The sequence below is a fragment of the Papio anubis genome, chromosome 8 (assembly GCF_008728515.1).
Source record: "Papio anubis isolate 15944 chromosome 8, Panubis1.0, whole genome shotgun sequence".
Classification (NCBI taxonomy): Eukaryota; Metazoa; Chordata; class Mammalia; order Primates; family Cercopithecidae; genus Papio; species Papio anubis.
Genome location: NC_044983.1, coordinates 119068926 through 119089178, shown reverse-complemented (window position 1 = coordinate 119089178; position 20253 = coordinate 119068926). Strand labels below are relative to the sequence as shown.

At 41.9% G+C, this 20253-nt stretch overlaps 1 protein-coding gene across 2 annotated transcripts in view; it reads left to right on the top strand.

Moving 5' to 3' along the window:
• The first annotated feature begins 18903 nt into the window (after window positions 1-18903).
• The window catches only part of ANXA13 (annexin A13), a 58092-nt gene continuing 56742 nt past the window's right edge, over window positions 18904-20253 (top strand). Inside the window, exon 1 of one of the 2 annotated variants that reach the window (XM_003903135.3) lies at window positions 18904-19015. In XM_003903135.3, the coding sequence (XP_003903184.1) occupies window positions 19001-19015 (15 nt within the window). In that variant the 5' untranslated portion in view covers window positions 18904-19000. The remainder of the gene's footprint in view (window positions 19016-20253) is intronic. The other variant, XM_003903136.3, reaches the window with a different exon arrangement.

Below are 20253 nucleotides of genomic sequence, written 5' to 3'. Positions count from 1 at the left end.
TCACCTTCTGCCATGATTGTGAGTCCTCCCCAGCCACGTGGAACTATGAGTCCATTAAACCTCTTTTTCTTTATAAATTACCCAGTCCTGGGTATGTCTTTATTAGCAGTGTGAGAACAGACTAATACATCCATTGATGGACACTTAGGTTGATTTTACATCTTGGCTATTATGAATAGTGCTGTAATAAGCATGAGAGTGCAGTTAGCTCTTTGTCATACTGATTTTATTTCCTTTGGATATGTATCCACTAGTGGGATTGTGGATTATATGGTAGTTCTATTTCTAACTTTTTGATGAACCTCCATGCTGTTTTCTATAGTAGCTGTACTAATTGACATTCCCACCAACAGTGTATAAGACTTCTCCTTTCTCCACATCCTTGCCAGCATTTATTTTTTGCCTTTTGGTAGTAGCTATTCTGACTGGGATAAGGTTGTATCTTATTGTGATTTTGACTTGCATTTCCCCGATGATGAATTATGTTGAGCAGTTTTTCATATACCTGTTGGCCATTTGTGTATCTTCCTTTGAGATATGTCTAGTCAGATCTTTTGCCCATTTTTTAATCTGATTGTTTTTGTTTTTTGTTTTGCTATTGAGTTGAGCTTGTTATGTATTCTAGATATAAACCATTCTGTAGGTTGTCTCTTTACTATGTTGATTATTTCCTTGCTGTGCAGAAGCTTCTTAGCTTGATGTAATCTCATACATCTGTTTTTGCTTTTGTTCCCTGTGCTTTTGAGGTCTTACCCAAAAAAATTCTTCCCCAGACCAATGTCATAAAGCATTTCCCCTATGTTTTCTTCTAATAGTTTATTAGTTTCTGGTCTTACATTTAGGTCTTTAATCCATTTGAAGTTGATTTTTTCAGCAGTGAGAGATAGCAATCTAGTTTCATTCTCCTGCATATGGCTAATTCAGTTTTCCCAGCACTGTTTATTAAAGAGACTGTCCTTTCCCCATGTGTGCACTTGGCAGTGTGTGTGTTGGCTATAAAAATGTGGATTTATTTCTGTTTAATTTTAATTTTAAATTTTTATTGATAATAACTGAACCTCTTTATAAGGTACATGTGATATTTTGATACGTACATTTATTGTGTCATGATTAAATCAGAGTAGTAAGGGATATCCATTGCCTCAAACATTTATCGCTTCTTTGTGTTGGAAACATTTCAAATCTTCTCTTCCAGCTATTTTGAAGTATACGATGAATTATTGTTAACTATTGTCACCCTAACATGAACTTATTCCCATTATCTGACTGTATTTTTGTACCCATTAGCCAACCTCTCTTGTGTGAATTTACTTCTGGGTTATCTATTCTGTCCTATTGGTCCATGTGACTGATTTTATGCCAGTGATGGTGGCAGTGGCCTGTCTGGAGCAGCAGCTGTGAGGATGCCAGCTGCAGCAGGGGAGGCATGGCACGGACTGTGCACAGAGCTCTGTGGAGCCAGTAGGGGCAAAACAGGTGGGAGCCCACCCCCTAATGAGTTAAAGGGATGGAAATCCCATGTTCCCTGTCACAGCTGAAGCCATCCACGTGCAGCTTCGGACTTTGGTATCCCTACTCTCTCAGGAGCCTGGTAAGCCCCGCTTCCCCCACAGCCTTAGAAATGCCTGCTTCCTTTCCCTGGCCTCTCATGGCTTCCTGCACCCACTGTGATTTCAGAGCAAAGTTGTGGCCCAGCCTGGGCACTGTCACAATCTGGCGAAGTGTGCATGCACTCAGGGTGGTGCTGACACGCCAGCCTCTTGCTGCCTCAGCCCCCTCTGGACTTTGGGCACTGACCAGCACAGGACAGAGACTGAGGGGGGCTGAGGGCAGCTTGGCGTGGGGCTACAGGCACCCCTATGCACGAACAGCCTGGGTACCATGGACAACCTGTCAATGGCAGCAGGAGGGAGACAGGCTCCTAGGTGGAAAGGAGTGGGTCCCTGGTGAAGCTCCACTTTCAAGCCAGGGCCAGCCTGCAGCCTGGGTGCCAGGCTGTCAGTTCCAGGTGGAGTCCATGGCCTGGAGTGAGAACTTATGGTGCTTTTTCCAGGCCTGCCCATGTCCACCCAAGGCCCAATAAGCATGCACTTCCTCCCTTCTGAGCCCATAAAAACCCCAGAACCAGTCAGACTCACATAGACATTGGGATAACCTGCCTGCAGAAAGGAGCTACCCACTGCAGGTCTCCTCTCCACTGATAGCTGGACACTCATGGGGACAACCTGCCTGTGGAAAGGAGCTACCAACGTTGGGTCTCCTGAGAGCTGTTCTGTCACTCAACGAAGCTCCTCTCTGCCTTGCTCACCCTGTAGTTGTTTGCATACCTCATTCTTCCTGGACATGGGACAACAATTCGGGACCCACTGAATGGTGGGACTGAAAGAGCTGTAACACAAATAGGGCTGAAACAGATCCCTGGTTTGCCACGTTGTGGGCAACAAGAAGGAGAGAATAGCTGCAGCCCTTTGGGGAGCCCAGGCCTAGAGGCTTCCAAGCCAGGGCTGTGAAACCCTCTTGGGGCTCTGCAGTTCCTGGCATCTCCAAACTTCCCTTCTGGGCACCACCACATTTCCTGGTGCCCACAGTGGAACCCTTTTGCTGTACACCTGGTCCAGCCACAGCCTAGCACAAAGCCAGTGCTTGTGCCAGAACCTGGAGCTGCCTGCTCTGCCGCAGCCAACACACCTGGCTGTATGCAGTGGCCAGACCCTGCACTCACTCAGACACCCCTTACCACTCCATACCTGGCCCACCCTTTGCAAGCATGGGATCTGGCCCAGCAGCACTCCTGAGCGTAGCCTGCCTGGCCTAGTGGGTAAAATGAGCCCAGTGGGCCCAAGCAAAACTCAGGCAAAGGTTCCACCAGCCACAGAAGTTTCCAGGTGGAAAAGTGACACCCTACAGATCCTGTAATACCATGCCATGCTATTTTGGTTACTATTGCTTTGTAGTATATTTTAAAGCCAGATAGTTTGAGGGCTCCCAACTTGGTTCTTTTTGTTCAAGATTGCTTTGGCTATTCAGGATATTTTGTTCCTTATGAATTTCAGGATTGTTTTTTCTATTTCTGTGAAAAATGTCATTTGGTAGTTTGATAGGATTTGCATTGAAGCTGTAGGTCACTTTGGGTAGTATATACATTTTAATATATTAACATAATTAATTAACATATTCATGACCACAGGATATCTTTCCATTTATTAGTGTCCTCTTCAATTTCTTTCATCAATGTTTTATAAGTTTTCATTGTAGAGAACAAATTGTCTTATTGGCCAAGTAAACTGAATACAGTGGTTTGCAGTATTGTATTGTATATATTTGGGATATCATTGTATCCACCCTCATCTTTGTATTGTATGTCTTTGGGATATGTAGACATGTTTCCTGTAGCTCTTCAAAAGTACCCAATATTGAGTGAATTCCCAGAATTGCAAACTCTGATGCTTGAGAGGCCAGGCAGGTCATGTAATGTGAATGAGTAACAGGAGCCAGATCAGGGAGTGGTGGGGACTGCATGGAATTGAGCACTCATGCTTCATCCACGTGGGCATCTTTCAACATGGGGATTCCAACATACAGCAAAGTTTGAGAACCACTGTTCTTTTATTATATTATTATTATTATTATTATACTTTAAGTTCTAGGGTGCATGTGCACAACATGCAGGTTTGTTACATATGTATACATGTGCCGTGTTGGTATGCTGCACCCATTAGCTCATCATTTACATTAGGTATATCTCCTAATGCTATCCCTCCCCCCTCCCCCTTCCCCGCACCCCACAACAGGTCCCGGTGTGTGATGTTCCCCTTCCTGTGTCCAAGTGTTCTCATTGTTCAATTCCCACCTATGAGTGAGAACATGCAGTGTTTGGTTTTCTGTTCTTGCGATAGTTTGCTGAGAATGATGGTTTCCAACTGCATCCATGTCCCTACAAAGGACACAAACTCATCCTTTTTTATGGCTGCACAGTATTCCATGGTGTATATTTCTTAATGTGCCACATTCTCTTAATCCAGTCTGTCACTGATGGACATTTGGGTTGATTCCAAGTCTTTGCTATTGTGAATAGTGCCGCAATAAACATATGTGTGCATGTGTCTTTATAGCAGCATGATTTGTAATCCTTTGAGTATATACCCAGTAATGGGATGGCTGGGTCAAATGGTATTTGTAGTTCTAGATCCTTGAGGAATCGCCACACTGTCATCCACAATGGTTGAACTAGTTTACAGTCCCACCAACAGTGTAAAAGTGTTTCTGTTTCTCCACATCCTGTCCAGAACCTGTTGTTTCCTGACTTTGTAATGATTGCCATTCTAACTGGCATGAGATGGTATCTCATTGTGGTTTTGATTTGCATTTCTCTGATGGCCAGTGATGATGAGCATTTTTTCATGTGTCTGTTGGCTGTATAAATGTCTTCTTTTGAGAAGTGTCTGTTCATATCCTTTGCCCACTTTTTGATGGGGTTTTTTTTTCTTGTAAATTTGTTCGAGTTTTTGAACCAACAATAAATTAATATCATGAATGTATTTATGTAGAAAAGGAGTCCCCGAGGTTTATCTACATTGTCACAAATAGCAGGATCTCCTTCTTTTTTAAGGCTAAATAATGTCCTATTTTTTATATATATGTATATGTATGCCACGATTTCTTTATCCACACATCCATCAATGGGCGCTTCAGTTGTTTCCATACCCTGGCTATTGGGAATAGTGCTGCAGTGAACAAGGGAGTGCAGATATCACAAAGGGAAATAAGCCAGACAGAGACAGAAAAATACTACATGATCTCACTTATGTGTAGAATCTTTTTAAAAGTCAAACACATAGAGAGTAGAGCGTGGTTACCGGAGGTGAAGGGAATGAGGAGACAGAGGTCAAATTGTACAAAGTTGCAGCCATGTAGGATGAATAAGTCTGGAGATCTAATGTACAACAGAAAGGCCACAATTAATAATAATATTTTATGTACTGGAAATTTGCTAAGAAAGTAGATTTTAGGTGTTCTTACTCCCCTCCACCCCGACACACACACAAAGGTAACTGTGTGAGATGAGATGATCATCACTGTAGTAATCATGTTGCCAGTATATGCAATTCAAAACATAATGTTGTGTACCTTACATATGTACAATTAAGAAAACTTTAAAAAAAAGAAAAGGAGGCCAGGCATGGTGGCTCACAACTGTAATCCCAGCATTTTGGTAGGCATAGGTGGGTGGATCACTTGAGGTCAGGAGTTCGAAACCAGCTTGGCTAATATGGTGAAACTCTGTCTCTACAAAAATGCAAAAATTAGCCAGATGTGGGGGCGCATGCCTGTAATCCCAGCTACTTGGGAGGCTGAGGCAGGAGAATCGCTTGAACCTGGGAGGCAGAAGTTGCTGTGAGCCGAGATCATGCCACTGTACTCCACCTAGGCAACAGAGAAGACTTCGTGCCCCTCCACCCCCCGCAAAAAAAAAGAAAAAGAAAAGCAGTCCTCATTTATGTGGGGATTTTTATATTTGCTAGGAGGAAAACGGTACCTTTTCAATTTTTTTTTATTAACCCAGTTGTAGACACCATGCCTTTTCAATTTTTATCCCTGTTCATTTTTTACGTCCACTGAGCACATGATTCCTCTTTGTGTATGCATTTGTTTTCTACTCAGCACCTACTGGGACACGGCAACCAGTTAGGTATCTTCACTCACTGATGGTTTAAGAGGCTTCGTGTTTTCTAACTACTTAACACACGCCTCAAAGGTAAGCTAGAAAGTCTTTAACTTTCTTTTCTCAGGGGGCTGACAAGCCTATGACTGGAATGAAAAAAAAGGAGAATTTCAAAAAATAAATTCAGGGAAAAAAACTAAGTCACTGGATCTAAATTACTTGGTTTGTGCGAAAGTAATTGCAGTCTTTGCCATTATTTTCAAAGACAAAAATCACAATTACTTTTCCATCAACCTAATAATTCTATTTTCTAGTAATGCTTGATTCCATTTGTTACTTTAAGAATTCCATCCCTAAAATAGTCTTGACTACCAGGAAAGGTTAGGAAGTCTTAGTTATCTGTTAAAAAGTGATGGCAACCTTTATCGCTTCTGCCTTCGGCAACTACATTTCCCCAGGGCATAGTCAGCTGGTCGTTCATTAGCTTCCTGTACTATTAATCGTTTATCTCGTATGACTACACATGACTTAAGCTATTAATACAGTTTTCTACAATTTTTACTATCTATTTAAAAGATAGTGTGGAAGTATTCATGAGGGCTGAAGCAGACTGAAAAAAAGATTGTTCTGGAACTGCATTTCGCAGTCTTTAGCTTTGCCATGTGTAGATCATCAAAGTTTGGTCAGACTTCTGAGTGTGGCCCACATGGCCTGGTGACAAATCACTTTCAACATGTACCTTCTTGATAGAAAGTTCAGATCTTGGAGTTCGCCAGTACCGTAGAGCCAAAATATGGGGAAGTTCAAAAGACAACGAAGTCTTATCTTAGGCGTCTTGGTCACAGTGTACCCTCATAAAGTAAAACTTAATTTATAACATAGAATAGGCTTTAAGATGCCATGGAAAAATAGCAGTCTGAAAATAGGGATCTTGCATCTTGCTACTGACACTGCTTTGCTTGGAATCATGAAAAGTCAGAAATGAAATTGTTTTCTTTTTTCTTTTTTTCTTTTTTTGCACATTAAGGCAGGGAACACTGATCTTAAGCAAATTTTTGGAACCAAAACCAAGTTTTTTTAAATTAATGTTAATAAATTTTAATAAGAAAAGACTGGATAAATGCTTCTAGCTGGGATCATAGAATCAGAGTAGCCTTAAGATAGAAGGGAATTTACAAGCTGTCTGATCTACCCCTCTGCTTTAGAGTCATAAAAATGGAAGCCTGTAAAAACGAAAGGGCTTGCCCACAGTCATCCAGCTAATTACAGAGAAGCAGAGTCATGTGGTGAGGTGGCCACGGAGGCCTAGAGGTCCCTGAGTGACAGCCATCTGCTCTTCCTCATCCCAATTAGGCCGACCCTTATTCTAATTGAATGTCTTTGCACACATTTTTTTTTTTTTCTTTTGAGACAGAGTCACTCTGTCACCCAGGCTGGAGTGCAGTGGCGCGATCTTGGCTCACTGCAACCTCCACCTCCTGGGTTCAAGCGATTCTCATGCCTGAGCCTCCCAAGTAACTGGGATTACAGGCACGCGCCAGTCAGCATGCCTGGCTAATTTTTTGTCTTTTTAGTAGAGACGGGGTTTCGCCATGTTGGCCCGGCTGGTCTTGAATTCCTGACCTCAGGTGATCCGCCCACCTCCACCTCCCGAAGTGCTGGGATTACAGGCATGAGCCATGGTGCCCAGCCCTTTGCACATATTTAATTAAAGTTTAAGTTAATTAAATTGGTATTCATATTAATTAATTATAAATAAAATTATCTGAGAAAATATTGTACTGTTCATGTAATACTTTGTTCCTGAAAACCTGTGAGGGTAATTTTTTAAAATAAAATATATTTTGGACACTTTGCGCTCTTCCTATTACTGTTGGGACTACTGAAGAGAGCTAACGACTTTCCTTCTCGAAAAACTCTCATCTTACCTTTCTAGAAACCACATTCTTCTTATTTTCCTCTGCTCTTACTCACCACTCCTTCTCTGCCTCCTTTGCTGCCTTCTTCACATCCTCTATGCAACAAGTAAGTGTGACACACCTGAGTCTCACTCCAGGGCCCCTTTCCCTTCCCTCCACTCCTCTCCCCTCTCTTCCCCTCCTATTCCCTCCCCTCTCCTTTCCCCTTTCCCTCCTCTCTCCTTCCCCCCATTTCCCTCCCCTCTCCTTCCCTCCCCTGTTTTCTCTTCCCACCTTCCAGCAGTAATGTCCACCTGGCTCATGACTTGCACACACTCTAATGACTCCCAAATATGTCTCTAACGCACACATCATTCATCCCAAACTGTCAGCTTGACATCTCCACCTGGGTGTCTAATAAGTCTCAAACTTAACATGATCAAAGCCCTGCTCCACCATTTCTTCCCTCCACCAAGTCTTCCTTGCCTCCATTAGTAGCCCCACCCACCCAGGTGCTTGGGCCCAAAATCTGGAAGAAACGTTCTTGACTTTTCTTTCCACTCCATCCCTATGTCCAACCCATCAGCAAGTCTTCTTGGTCCCACTTCCAAACCTGACCCCATCTCTAAACCCCACCTCGGCAGTCCAAGCCCCCTGCACCTCTCACCTGGTCTGCAGTGAACGCCTCTTGACCTGTCTCTTCTGCTCTGCCCCACTGACATCCTCACCTATTTATAGCTGGGGCAACCTTTCAAACACTAACTCAGATCATGTCAGTCTCTTATCTAAAACACCTGGATGAGTTCTTCTTTCTATACAAATAAACTCCAGCCCTCTCGCCATAACCTACACATGAGGCCTGGCTTGGTCTTTTTCCTGTCACTCTCCTTCACCTTCTGACCACGTTGATATCTTTTCTGTTCAGCACATGTTCCAAAGGCTTTCAGCCTCAGGACCTATTTCTCCCTGCCTGAAATCATTCCCCTAGTTCTTCAAGTAACTGTGCCATTCTTGTTCTTCAGGTCTGGCTCCCCTCACACACACACACACACACACACACACACACACACACACACAGGCCTTTCTTTTCTGCCTTGGCTATTGGCCTCCCCAATTGCTTGCTGCCATATCACCCTGTTTATATCTGTCACAGCATTGCATGTCCCACAACCTGTAATTGTGCTGTTTGTACCTTTGTGTCCTCCTTTATATTTCCCCTTACAGAATATAAGCTCCACCAGGGCCTAGATGTTGTCACCACCAAATCCCCAAAGCCTAGCAGAGCTCCTGACACATAGTAGGCCCTCAAGATATTACTGTTTAATTAATGAAGTAGTGGATTTGAATGGCTTATGAATCTCCTTTAAAAGAATACTAATGGGAAACAATTGAAGAATAACGGAATCATTCACACATATTCATCTTTGAGGGTGTGTGTGACAATTTCAGTCTTCCTGCTCTGCATTGATGAGAAAAACACATGTGCTTTCCAGCCATACTATCCATTTATTTATAGAATATTTGCATGAATCAAATTCCTGCCCGAGAAACTTGTATATCCCTTGGGGTTTGTCATAACAAAATCTGGCCTACAACAGACAGATTTTTAAAGAATTTGTTCCTGCCAGTCCCTCATTCAACAAAGACATCTTGCACATCTGGGGCCATTATTTCCATGTGACAAGTGCTATACAAGGCTCCAGAGAAAGGTGAGGAGGATATAGTCACTGCCCTTGGGGAATCCACTCCGTGTGGACATGTGTAAACTGGAGAACAAGAAAGGCAATACAGAGAGGTCAGGGCTGATGCGAGGGAGACGGCTTGTATCCCACGAGGCTAGTATTTGGTGGTGATTTTGTTTCGTCTTGTGTTTATTTCATCACTTTCTCTGATGAACTTTCTAACTTCTTTGAAGGCCTCTTTCTCCTTATCACCTCCAAATGCGCGTTCCTACGCCCCACTCCCAGCCTTCTATTCTCTTTCAAAATGTTCCATGCCACCACATCCACCCCTTTAAGACTCTGACACCCACCGTGTGATGACCCCAATCAGGCTCTTGTCCCAAACTTCTCAGCCAAGGCTCATCCCTCTTCCTCCACCTGCCTCTCAACTCTTCCTTTGGGGCTGTCTGGGCACCTCAGCTTCCATGTATCCCACCTAGAGCAGCTCCTTCTCTGATTTTCCTGTCCCTGAAGATGCGTACACAAAAATCCCAGTCACTCTTTGACAGCTCCCCCTTGGCCACCATCCTAGTCCAGGCGTTCTCATCAATATTAACTTTTCAACCTCATTTCCAAGTCTCTTCGACTCCCCTTGTCCCCTAAACACTCCACACTCCTGATGACCTCCTCATCATTCCCCTAGGGCATTCACCACTTCCTGTGCTGTCTCCGTGATGCCTTCCCTGCCCCCCTTTCCAATTCTTGCTACTCCATACAACCCAGGGTAAAGTCCATGCACCTATGAAGCCTTCCTTATTCCTTTTGGCCACCATTTCTTCTTTTACAACTTCTATGAATTACCTTGTTTATAACAGTCATTTGGTACTCAGCTACATCTTGGCTTCCAATTGCACTTTTTAATATCTTACTCCTCACACATAAACTTGAAGTTCTTGGAGGGCAAGCTTTCTGTTTTTTACCTGTCTGTCTTCTGTCTCATGGTGTCTAGCACAGTGCTGTAACACCCCATGTTGCGGGAAGTCAGGGATCCCAAACGAGGGACTGGCTGAAGCTGCAGCAGAAGAACATAAATTGTGAAGATTTCATGGATGTTTATTAGTTCCTCAAATTAATACTTTTATAATTTCTTACGCCTGTATTTACTGCAATCTCTGAACATAAATTGTGAAGATTTCATGGACACTTACCACTTCCCCAATCAATATCCTTGTGATTTCCTACACCTGTCTTTAATCTCTTAATCTCTTAATCCCATCATCTTCAGCTGAGGAGGATGAATGTTGCCTCAGGACCCTGTGATGATTGTGTCAACTGCACAAATTGTTTGTGGAGCATGTGTGTTTGAACAATATGAAATCTGGGCATCTTAAAAAAAGGACAGGATAACAGCAATGTTCAGGGAACAAGGGAGGTAACTTTGAACTGGCTGCCAGTGAGCTGGGTGGAACAGAGCTATATTTCTCCTCTTTCAAAAGCAAATAGGAGAAATATCGTTGAATTCTTTTTCTCAGCAAGGAACATCCCTGAGAAAGAGAATGCGCCCTGAGGGTAGTCCTATGAATGGCCCCCTCATGGCGTGCAGTCTTTTATGGTCCAAGCCGAAGGGATGAAATAAGCCCCGGTCTCCTGTAGCGCTCCCAGGCTTATTAGGACGAGGAAATTCCCTCCTAATAAATTTTGGTCAGACCGGTTGTCTGCTCTCAAACCCTGTTTCCCGATACGATGTTATCAATGACAATGCCTGCCGAAACTTCATTAGCAATTTTAATTTCACCCCATCCTGTGGTCCTGTGATCTCACCCTGCCTCCATTTGCTTTATGATATTTTATTACCTTGTGAAGTATGTGATCTCTGTGACCCACACCCTATTTGTGCACTTCCTCCCCTTTTGAAAATTGCTAATAAAAACTTGCTGGTCTTATGGCTTGGGGAACATCACGGATCCTGCCGACATGTGATATCTCCCCCGGACACCCAGCTTTAAAAATTCTCTCTCTTGTGCTCTTTCTCTTTATTTCTCAAACCAGCCAAGACACCTAGGAAATAGAAAAGAACTCACGTAACCATCGGGAGCGGGTTCTCCAGATAATCCCACACTTAGCGACCAATACCTGTGCATTAATGAATGAGTGCTGGGTTCTGAAATTCTGCAGTGTGGGCCCTAAGCAGTGGTTCATCTCCCCAGAGGCATTGACAGTGGAGCCCACCCGCTCCACAAACCAGCAAAGCTCACGATGACAAAGTCCACAGATGGAGCAAGTCAGAAGTGGACATTGCGTGAGTGCGCGAGCAGATGTTGAATGTTGGGTACCGGCAGGTCAGCCCAAGAAGATTCACAGAAGGCTGCCCTGGACGTGGAAGCTCCAAAGGGAAGGACACTTTACTCACCTTTTAGTATCTCTAATGTCAGGTCTTAGCCTCTGGGGTACCATTTTCACCTTCTTCTCCCATCCTCATGAACTCTCTTTCTCTCTCTCTTTTCTTTCTCTTTTGCCCTTCTGTAGTAGACATCTCTTTTTTGGCCAGCCTACAATTACATTCACCTTTCTTTTATTAAAAGCACCCCAATTTTCTCTGGTGACAATCCTTCCCCTACTCTCAGTCCACATGATTTGGGTATGATTGACTTCTCACACAGTTCTAGAGGAGGACATGAAATCTGGTCCTCACAACCTGCCCCCACCCCAGCTATGGTGACAAGTTCAGAGATGGGAATGAATCCCAACGTGAGCCAGAGAATCACACCAGGTTGTATATTCAAACTTATGGGGAAAAGAAGCTCTCATTCCTTTTCACTAGTTTTGGAATTTTTAAGGATGAATACATTGATCCACTGGCCAACATCTTGCCTTTGAAATGTGGAATCTCTTTGAGAGGGGAGAAACAGCACTGAGAGATGGAGAGAGACAGTGGGTCTCTAGGATATATTTTGAGTAACTGGATCCAGTTATGCCTGAAACTAGCACATTTTCCAGTTATGTGAGCCAGAAATTCAATTGTTTGCTTAAGTTGTTGTGAGTCAAGATTTCAGTCACTTGCAACCTACCTTCCTAAACCCAAAGTGTTCATAGTAAATGTAGAGATGAAGCCCAGCTGCTCTGTTTACATAGTAGAAAGCCAAGAACTGGACAGAGCGAGTGACTCTGATGTGATCACACACATAAGTTGTAGCAGAGACCACCCTAAACCCAGGGGGCTTTGCTCTCCCAGGGCTGTGGTTTTTCTGCCACAAAACGCAACATTAAATTAAGATGTGGTTTTGCTTGTATGGATGTTTCATTTCCCCAACTAGAGCGTAGCATCTAAGAGGGTGGGGTGAGAGTTGTGTCCTGTGTTTTTCCTATTCCCTGTAACTCTACATAGTGTCTTGTACATGGGAAATATACAGTCAGTATTTGCTAATACACCCATGAGTTTCAGGTGGAATTTTGTTCTATGTTATTTTTATTTTTATACATGCAAGATGAAATGTGTGACTTTCAGCGTTTTTACTACTGGAAAAGTATAGGAGTATACTTTCAGCAACTCTAATCATTTCCTGCAGATTTCAGTCTTTTCATCTTAGTCAAGCAACAACTTTTATGAAGCAGGCATTATATGAAGACACTGTGGGAATTTGTTAAGCAATAGTCGTGTTTCTGCTCTTAGAAATGTATTAACTAATGGGGCGGGGGGAGACTATGCACAAACATGACAGAAATCCTAACATTTTTGCTTTTTCTATGTGGAAGAAAGTATCTGTCCAAAAATCAACTATAATTTTGGGGTTGTAGCTAAATTACACTATGTAAATAAAATACTATGAATTCTCCCTGCAGAAAGAAAGATCAGGCAAGTGTTCAGCATTTAGAAAATAAACATTTATGTGCTTTTGTTATTTTAATTAATATTGTATGACTATAAGGGAATCTGAAATACTTGTAGTCTTAATGTCATATACTATTTTCCCCAAAGTATTTCTAAATGGAAATTTTATTAAATGCAAGTTATGCAGCATAATGCAGTTGCTGTGATTCTCACAGCAATCAATGAGCTTTTTGCTTTCTGTTTAAGGTGTTTTGGTTTCCTAGGGCTGTCATAACAAAGTGTCACAAACTGGTGGCTTAAGACAACAGAAATTTATTGTCTTACAGTTCTGGAGGAGAGAAGTTGAAAATCAAGGACCAGCCTGAGCAACATAGCAAGACCCCAGTCTTGAACTCCTGACCTCCAATGATCTGCCCGCCTCAGCCTCCCAAAGTGCTGGGATTACAGGTGTGAGCCACCACGCCCAGCCAAGACCCCAGTCTCTACAAAGAAAATGGTTTGGAAAATTAGCCAGGTGTGGTGATACACGCCTGTAGTCCCAGCTACTTGTGTGGCGGAGGGTGGAGGATCACCTGAGCCCAAGAGTTCAAGGCTGCAGTGAGCTATGACTGTATCACTGCACTCCAGCCTGGATGACTGTGAGACTCTGTCTCAAAAAAAAAAAAAAAATGTCCAAAATCAAACTGTTGGCAGGACTGTGCTCCCTCTGAAACCTGCAGGGGAAAATTCTTTCTCTCCTCTTCCTGGCTTCTTGTGGTTGCTGGCAGTCCTTGGCATTCCCTGGCTTGCAGCTGTAGCATACCCATCTCTGCCTCCATTGCCACATGGCCTTCTCCCTGTGTGCCTGTGTCTTCATATCGCATTTCTCCCTTCTTCTAAGGACATCCATGCAACCATTCTGTTTTTCACTTTCAGTACAGTATTCAATAAATTGCATGAGATATTCAATACTTCATTATAAAATAGGCTTTGTGTTAGATGATTTTGCCCATCTATACACTAATATAAGTGTTCTGAGCACATTTAAGGTAGGCTAGGCTAAGTGAAGATGTTCAGTAAATTAGGTATGTTCAATGCATTTCCAACTTAATGATATTTTCAATTTGTGATGAGTTTATCAGATGGAACCCCATTATATTGTAAGTTGAGGAGCATCCTGCAGTATAGAATCTTATCCCACCATTCTTTCTACTAACTAGCAGGCTGATGTTGATTGAGATATGGTCACTTTCCAGGACCAGAATTTTCTAATCTGTAGAATGAAGGAGTTGGTCCAAGTGATTTGTCTCTTTGGTCCCACTTGTCCATTTGCACATTCTCCATCTTTCATACTTTTCCAGTTGCCGCAATTAAGCTTGTAGCATTGTAACTTCAGATTTTACAGACTTTAAGAGCTGGGAGCACCACAAAAGTTCGTAAACTCTTGGTCTGCCGATAGAACCCATCAAAGAAGGAAGGTGGGAGAGGCAGAAGGTCTCCCACCTTTCAAGGGGAGTGGGGCACCATTGGCTTGAGGACTGGACAATTCTTTGTTGTGTGGGACTGTCCCATGCAGTGCAGGATTTTTATTATCCCTGGGCTGGGCTCCAATCCCCACCCCACCACTCATTATGGCCACCCAAATACTCCCACACACATTGCCAACTGCCCTGTCAGTGGGCAACGTCGTGACTTTGAGAACCAAAATCCGAGAGATGTAAAAAGTAGATGTAGCCCAGTTGGCTAGAGGAACCTATTACACAGCACCTGTTGTAATTTATAATCACTGAATATTTACAACAATACAAAAAGCCCTCCCACCTGTCTTGTGCCTTCTTTTCACCCAGATCGTGTCTTCTCACTCTTCCTTCCCAGATAGCTTCCCTCCTTCTCCCCTCTGGGCCTCCAAGCATCGCATCCTTCCAGAAATGGCCTGAGGTCATAGGAAGTTCCTTCCTTCCCCACTGCTGCTGTTGCTGGTAATTATCCCAGCCAGCTTCCTAAGTGCCCATCCACCTGAGGAAGGAGAAAAGGAGGGACACTAGGGATAGCGCCATCTATGTCAAATCAAAATCTGACTATGGCCAAATCTAAATAATCAATAGGTGTCTATGCTGGTAGTGATGTCGAAAAGTAAAAAGACACTTCTGCCTGTCAGCTGTCTGTCTTTCACCTGGAGCCATAAACTGCATTGCTTCCTTAACTAGGCATTTCCTGTGCTCAGTAACTCAGCACTCTTCAACAGTGCTTATCTCTACAACCAGCATTGCACATCAAATTGCCCTGCCCCTCGTGACCTCTGAGACATCACTAATCAGGGGTCCGTGGGGGATGTGGTTAGTGACACAGAGTTGGGGCAGAGAGGAAGTGGCCCTGAGAAGTCTGGGCTGGCAAAAGGAGACAGTGGACAATAAAACAAAAACTCAACACTAAAGAAAAAATAATAGTAAGTGTTCGAGGCAGTGGTCATTAACCTACGTCTTCTTGTCTTCTCCCTCATTCTGCTGTCAATTCCTGGAGGAGAGTTTGTCTTGCCCATCACTGTATTTCCATACCCAGCACCCTGTGTGGTACCCAATAGTCTCCAGTCTCATTGACATCTTTTATTTTCTCCAATTCACAACGCTCTTTCCTATTTTGAGCCTTAGCACAAGTTAAGAACATCCCACACTTGGAGCACTTTCTCTTTTTAAATGATGAACTCCTTTTAATTCACAGCTTCAATGTGAGCTCCTTGAAGAGCCCTATCTCCATTTAAAGCAAAGTACACACACACACACACACACACGTGTGCACACACATGGGTTAGTCTTTATTCTAGCATCCTGCTTATCTTCTCCATAGACCATATGACAATTTATAATTATTTATTTGGGTGTTTTTTTGTACAGAAACTTGACTGCAAGTTCTAGAAAGGGAAAAACCATATCCATCCTGTCTGTCTTTCTTTCCAACAATTAGCGATTCCAAGGCACTCAACAGATAATAGTTAAAAGAACAAAATAATAAATATATAAAATCAGAATTTAATAAACCTATACAAAATTTTAATTCTATGTTACATGGGAAATTAGCTTTAAATAAAAGTGGCATCTTAGACCAACACTGAAAAAGTGCATTATCTAATAACTGTCTAGGATTGACTGAATAACAAAAACTAAGCTGACTCCCTTTGATATAGTTTGGATGTTTGTCCCCTCCCTATTTCCTGTTGAAACGTAGTTCTCAATACTGGATGTTGGGCCTGGCAGGAGGTGTTGAATCATAGGGGTGGATCCCTCATGAATGGCTTGGTGCCATCCCTTTGGTGATAAGAGAGCTCTTGCTCTGCATTCCCACATTATCTGGTTGTTGAGAAATGTGTGGCACCTCTGCACTTCCTCTCTTGCTCCTGCTCTTGCCATGTGACATACTGGTTCTCCATTGCTTTCCACCATAATTGTAAGCTCCCTGAGGCCCTCCAGAAGGAGATGCCAGCACCATGCTTCCTGTACAGCCTGCAGAACCATATGACAAAATAAAACCCCTTTTCCTTATAAATTACCCAGCCTCTGGTTCTTTCTTTATAGCCATGAAAGGACAGCCTAACACACCCTTCCTTCCTTAATCTATATCAAAATCAATTCCAAATGAAAGGTATAAGCCTTAAAAAATTAAGCCATTAAAAGAACTTGGAGGAACACGTATACAAGAAGATTTAAGCAACTTAATGCAGAAATGGTTTTTCTAAGCAAGTCAAAGAATAAAAGATTGATATATTTGAATACATCAGAGCTAATACTTTCTTCACATATATACCCTCAAAACAAACAAAGACAAAAGATAACAAACTGGGGAAAAATAATTGTTACACTTCACAAAGGCCTAGGTTTTATTATAAAGTGTTTTACAAAGAAATAATGAAGATACTAACAACTCAAAAGAAAAATAAAGACCACAAACAAGCAAACCACAGAAAAAAATTACGCAAATGGCTTTAAATAAATGGGATATACAATTGCAAGGATATCAAATGAAAGAAATGTAAATGTAATAAAACACCATATTTTTATCTTTGCAGTTGGCAGAAATGAAACAGTTTGACAATATTTAGCGTTAGCCAATATGTAGGAAAAATCACACTGGTATATTCATATAGTGGGAGTGAAAATTTCATTTTTTGAAAGTAAGCCTCATGGATCAGCTGGTCTTTGAGAGTGGTCCAGCATTTTATGTCAGTGTGGAGGACCACTTGGCAACAGCTATTGGACTCTTCAGTGCGCATAGTCTTTAGCCAGCAATTCTATTCTAAGATTTTATTCTACAGATAAGAAAGCATAGCAAAGATGTGTATGAGATATTCATGCAAAAGACCAAAAACAATCTAAACGACCTTCAGTGGTGGACTGATGAAATAAGGTTTGGTTCATATCCATAACAGGTTACTACATAGCCACTTAAAAAGAAATGTACCAATGTCATGTATCTCTTTAGTATATGAAATATACAACACATGAGACCACTCTATTAAGTGAAATAAGCCAGGCACAGAGAAACCAATATCACATGTTCTCCCTTGTATGTGGGAGCTAAAAAATTTGATCACATGAAGGTACAGAGTGGATAGATGGAGAACAGAGACTGGGAAGGGTGAGTTGTGGGGGTGTGGAGAAAGAGGAGAAGTGGGTTAAAGGGTACAAGCACACACTAAGATGGAAGTAATAAATTCAACGTTGGATAGTAGAGTACGGTGCCTGTACTCAACAGAAATCTATGGTACTCCGGCGAACACCCTCAATATCCTGACTTGATCACTACTCATTATATACATGTAACAAAATGTCTTATGTACCCCAAAAATTTGTACACATAATAAAAGAAACATGTTGCCGGGCGTGGTGGCTCACGCCTGTAATCCCAGCACTTTGGGAGACTGAGGCAGGTAGATCATGAGGTCAGGAGATCGAGACCATCCTGGCTAACACGGTGAAACCCCATCTCTACTAAAAATACAAAAAACTAGCCGGGCATGGTGGTGGGCGCCTGTAGTCCCAGCTACTCGGGAGGCTGAGGCAGGAGAATGGCGTGAACCCGGGAGGCAGAGCTTGCAGTGAGCTGAGATCGCGCCACTGCACTCCAGCCTGGGCGACAGAGCAAGACTCCATCTCAAAAAAAAAAAAAAAAAAAGAAAAGAAAACAAAAAAGAAACATGATGTAATAACCTTCTCAGAAAAAAAAAAAGGAAAGAAAAGAAACATGCAAGGCATGGAACAGAATACATTGTACAAACCCATTTGGGGAGGGAGAAAAGACAAGTTGGATAAAGATAAACAGAGAAGTAGGTAACTAGACAGGCTAACAGACGGACATAGCTGAATATGCATGGACCACTTCCGCAAGGACTCACAGAAAACCTCTAGGGTCAGTAGGCTGACTTTTCACGGGACCTTTTTGTACTATTAAAAACAAATTTACCGTCTGCACATATTGCTTTTTAAATTCAAAACTAAGTAAAATTTTTTAAATGATCTAGTGTAATGCAATGTGGCCTTCAAAAAATTCTCTGTAATAATAATAACAATGTTAGTAAAAATAGCAAGATTTTTCTATTTGGTTAATGCTTTCATTATTAAAAGGCATACTATTTAAAATGAACATCCAGAATATGAAAGAATAACTCAATGATTCAGAAGTGAGGTAGGTTTAGTCTTTTAGGTGGGAAGAAGCTACTCAACTTTAAAAGCCTAAACTTTACTTATTAAGAAGTACATTGTTTTGAAAACATGGGTACCAAGGAAACTTGGGCTGTCTAAGTTCATCTGTAGCTAGAGCCACTCCCTACCCATCCCCAACAATGTATTCAAATTCAGTGCCAAAAGTTACTTATTAAACACAAGAGATATTATGCCCGGAGGAAAAACATTGTAAACTTTGTCTGTAGGAGGACTGATCTCTTAGTGAAATACAGAAAAACCATCTCGGAAAAAGGAAAATGGGCAATCATCATGTAAGTACTCATTGCCTTTGGGAATTGGTTTTAATTTTGGTTAGCATGTAGAGGAATTTAAACTACAAAATCATGACTGATACTTGTATACTTTATCACTGTGATTACCCTTTAATACTGGTTTTAGCAACAGCATACCATGCTTTTAAAATGTATTGAGGCGGTGGCTCACGCCTGTACTCCCAGCACTTTGGGAGGCCAAGGCGGGCGGATCACTTGAGGTCAGGAGTTTGAGAGCAGCCTGGCCAACATGGTGAAACACTCTCTCTACTAAAAAAAAAATTTTTAAATAAAAATTTAGCTAGGCGTGGTGGCATGTGCCTGTAGTCCCAGTTACTCAGGAGGCAGAGGCAGGAGAATCATTTGAACCTGGGAGGCGGAGGTTGCAATAAGCCGAGATTGTGCCCCGGCACTCCAGCCTGGACTACCAGAGCGAAACTCCATCTCAAAAAAAAAAGCTTTGGGAATATATTTTTCCCTCATTGGCCAAAAATCTCTTAAGAGGGTCTAAAGAGAAGGAGGTATGTAAAATAAGGTGGTAAATAGTGCCTTGCAGAGAGCAAATGGTTAATATGTATCTGTAGAATGTATAACTAAAGCTGTTAGCTTGTAGCAAATTTGTATAAAACTTCATAAACTAAGCCCATTCAGAGTTATGTGGGAAAGATAGGTTCATGTTGCAAATACTAATAGACCAAGGTAAATACTCCTGTAAGTCCATACAACTTGGATTGAAAGGTGAAAATATTCCAACATTATTTCTAAACATGCAGATATATGGAAGGGACTTAATACTTTAAATTTCTTTTGAAATGTTTAGGCTCCTGAATAGTGTGTCTATAAATTGTTAATGACTAAAAACTGACTAAAACACTACCTTTTGGAACCAACTACACACAAGACAGATCAGAGTTGAATCTTGAATATTTTTTACACGGAAGTATATCTAAAGCTATTCCAATACAAATCTTAATAAGGTTTTATGTACCTGCTATAACTTCCCACAGCAAGAATGATCTATTTCATACACACTATGAGCAGAGAATAAAACTCCAAAACTTTCTGAACCCTGTTACTTTGTCTATAAGGTTTTTCCTTCGCTATATATTAAACCTGCACTCAGATGTTTACAAACTTACAAATATATTCTTAGGAAAGGCATTGTTTTTATATCATCTACAAATAGCATTTTCATACCAGCAGAGATTATGAACGATCCATTCATTCAGTGTATCTTT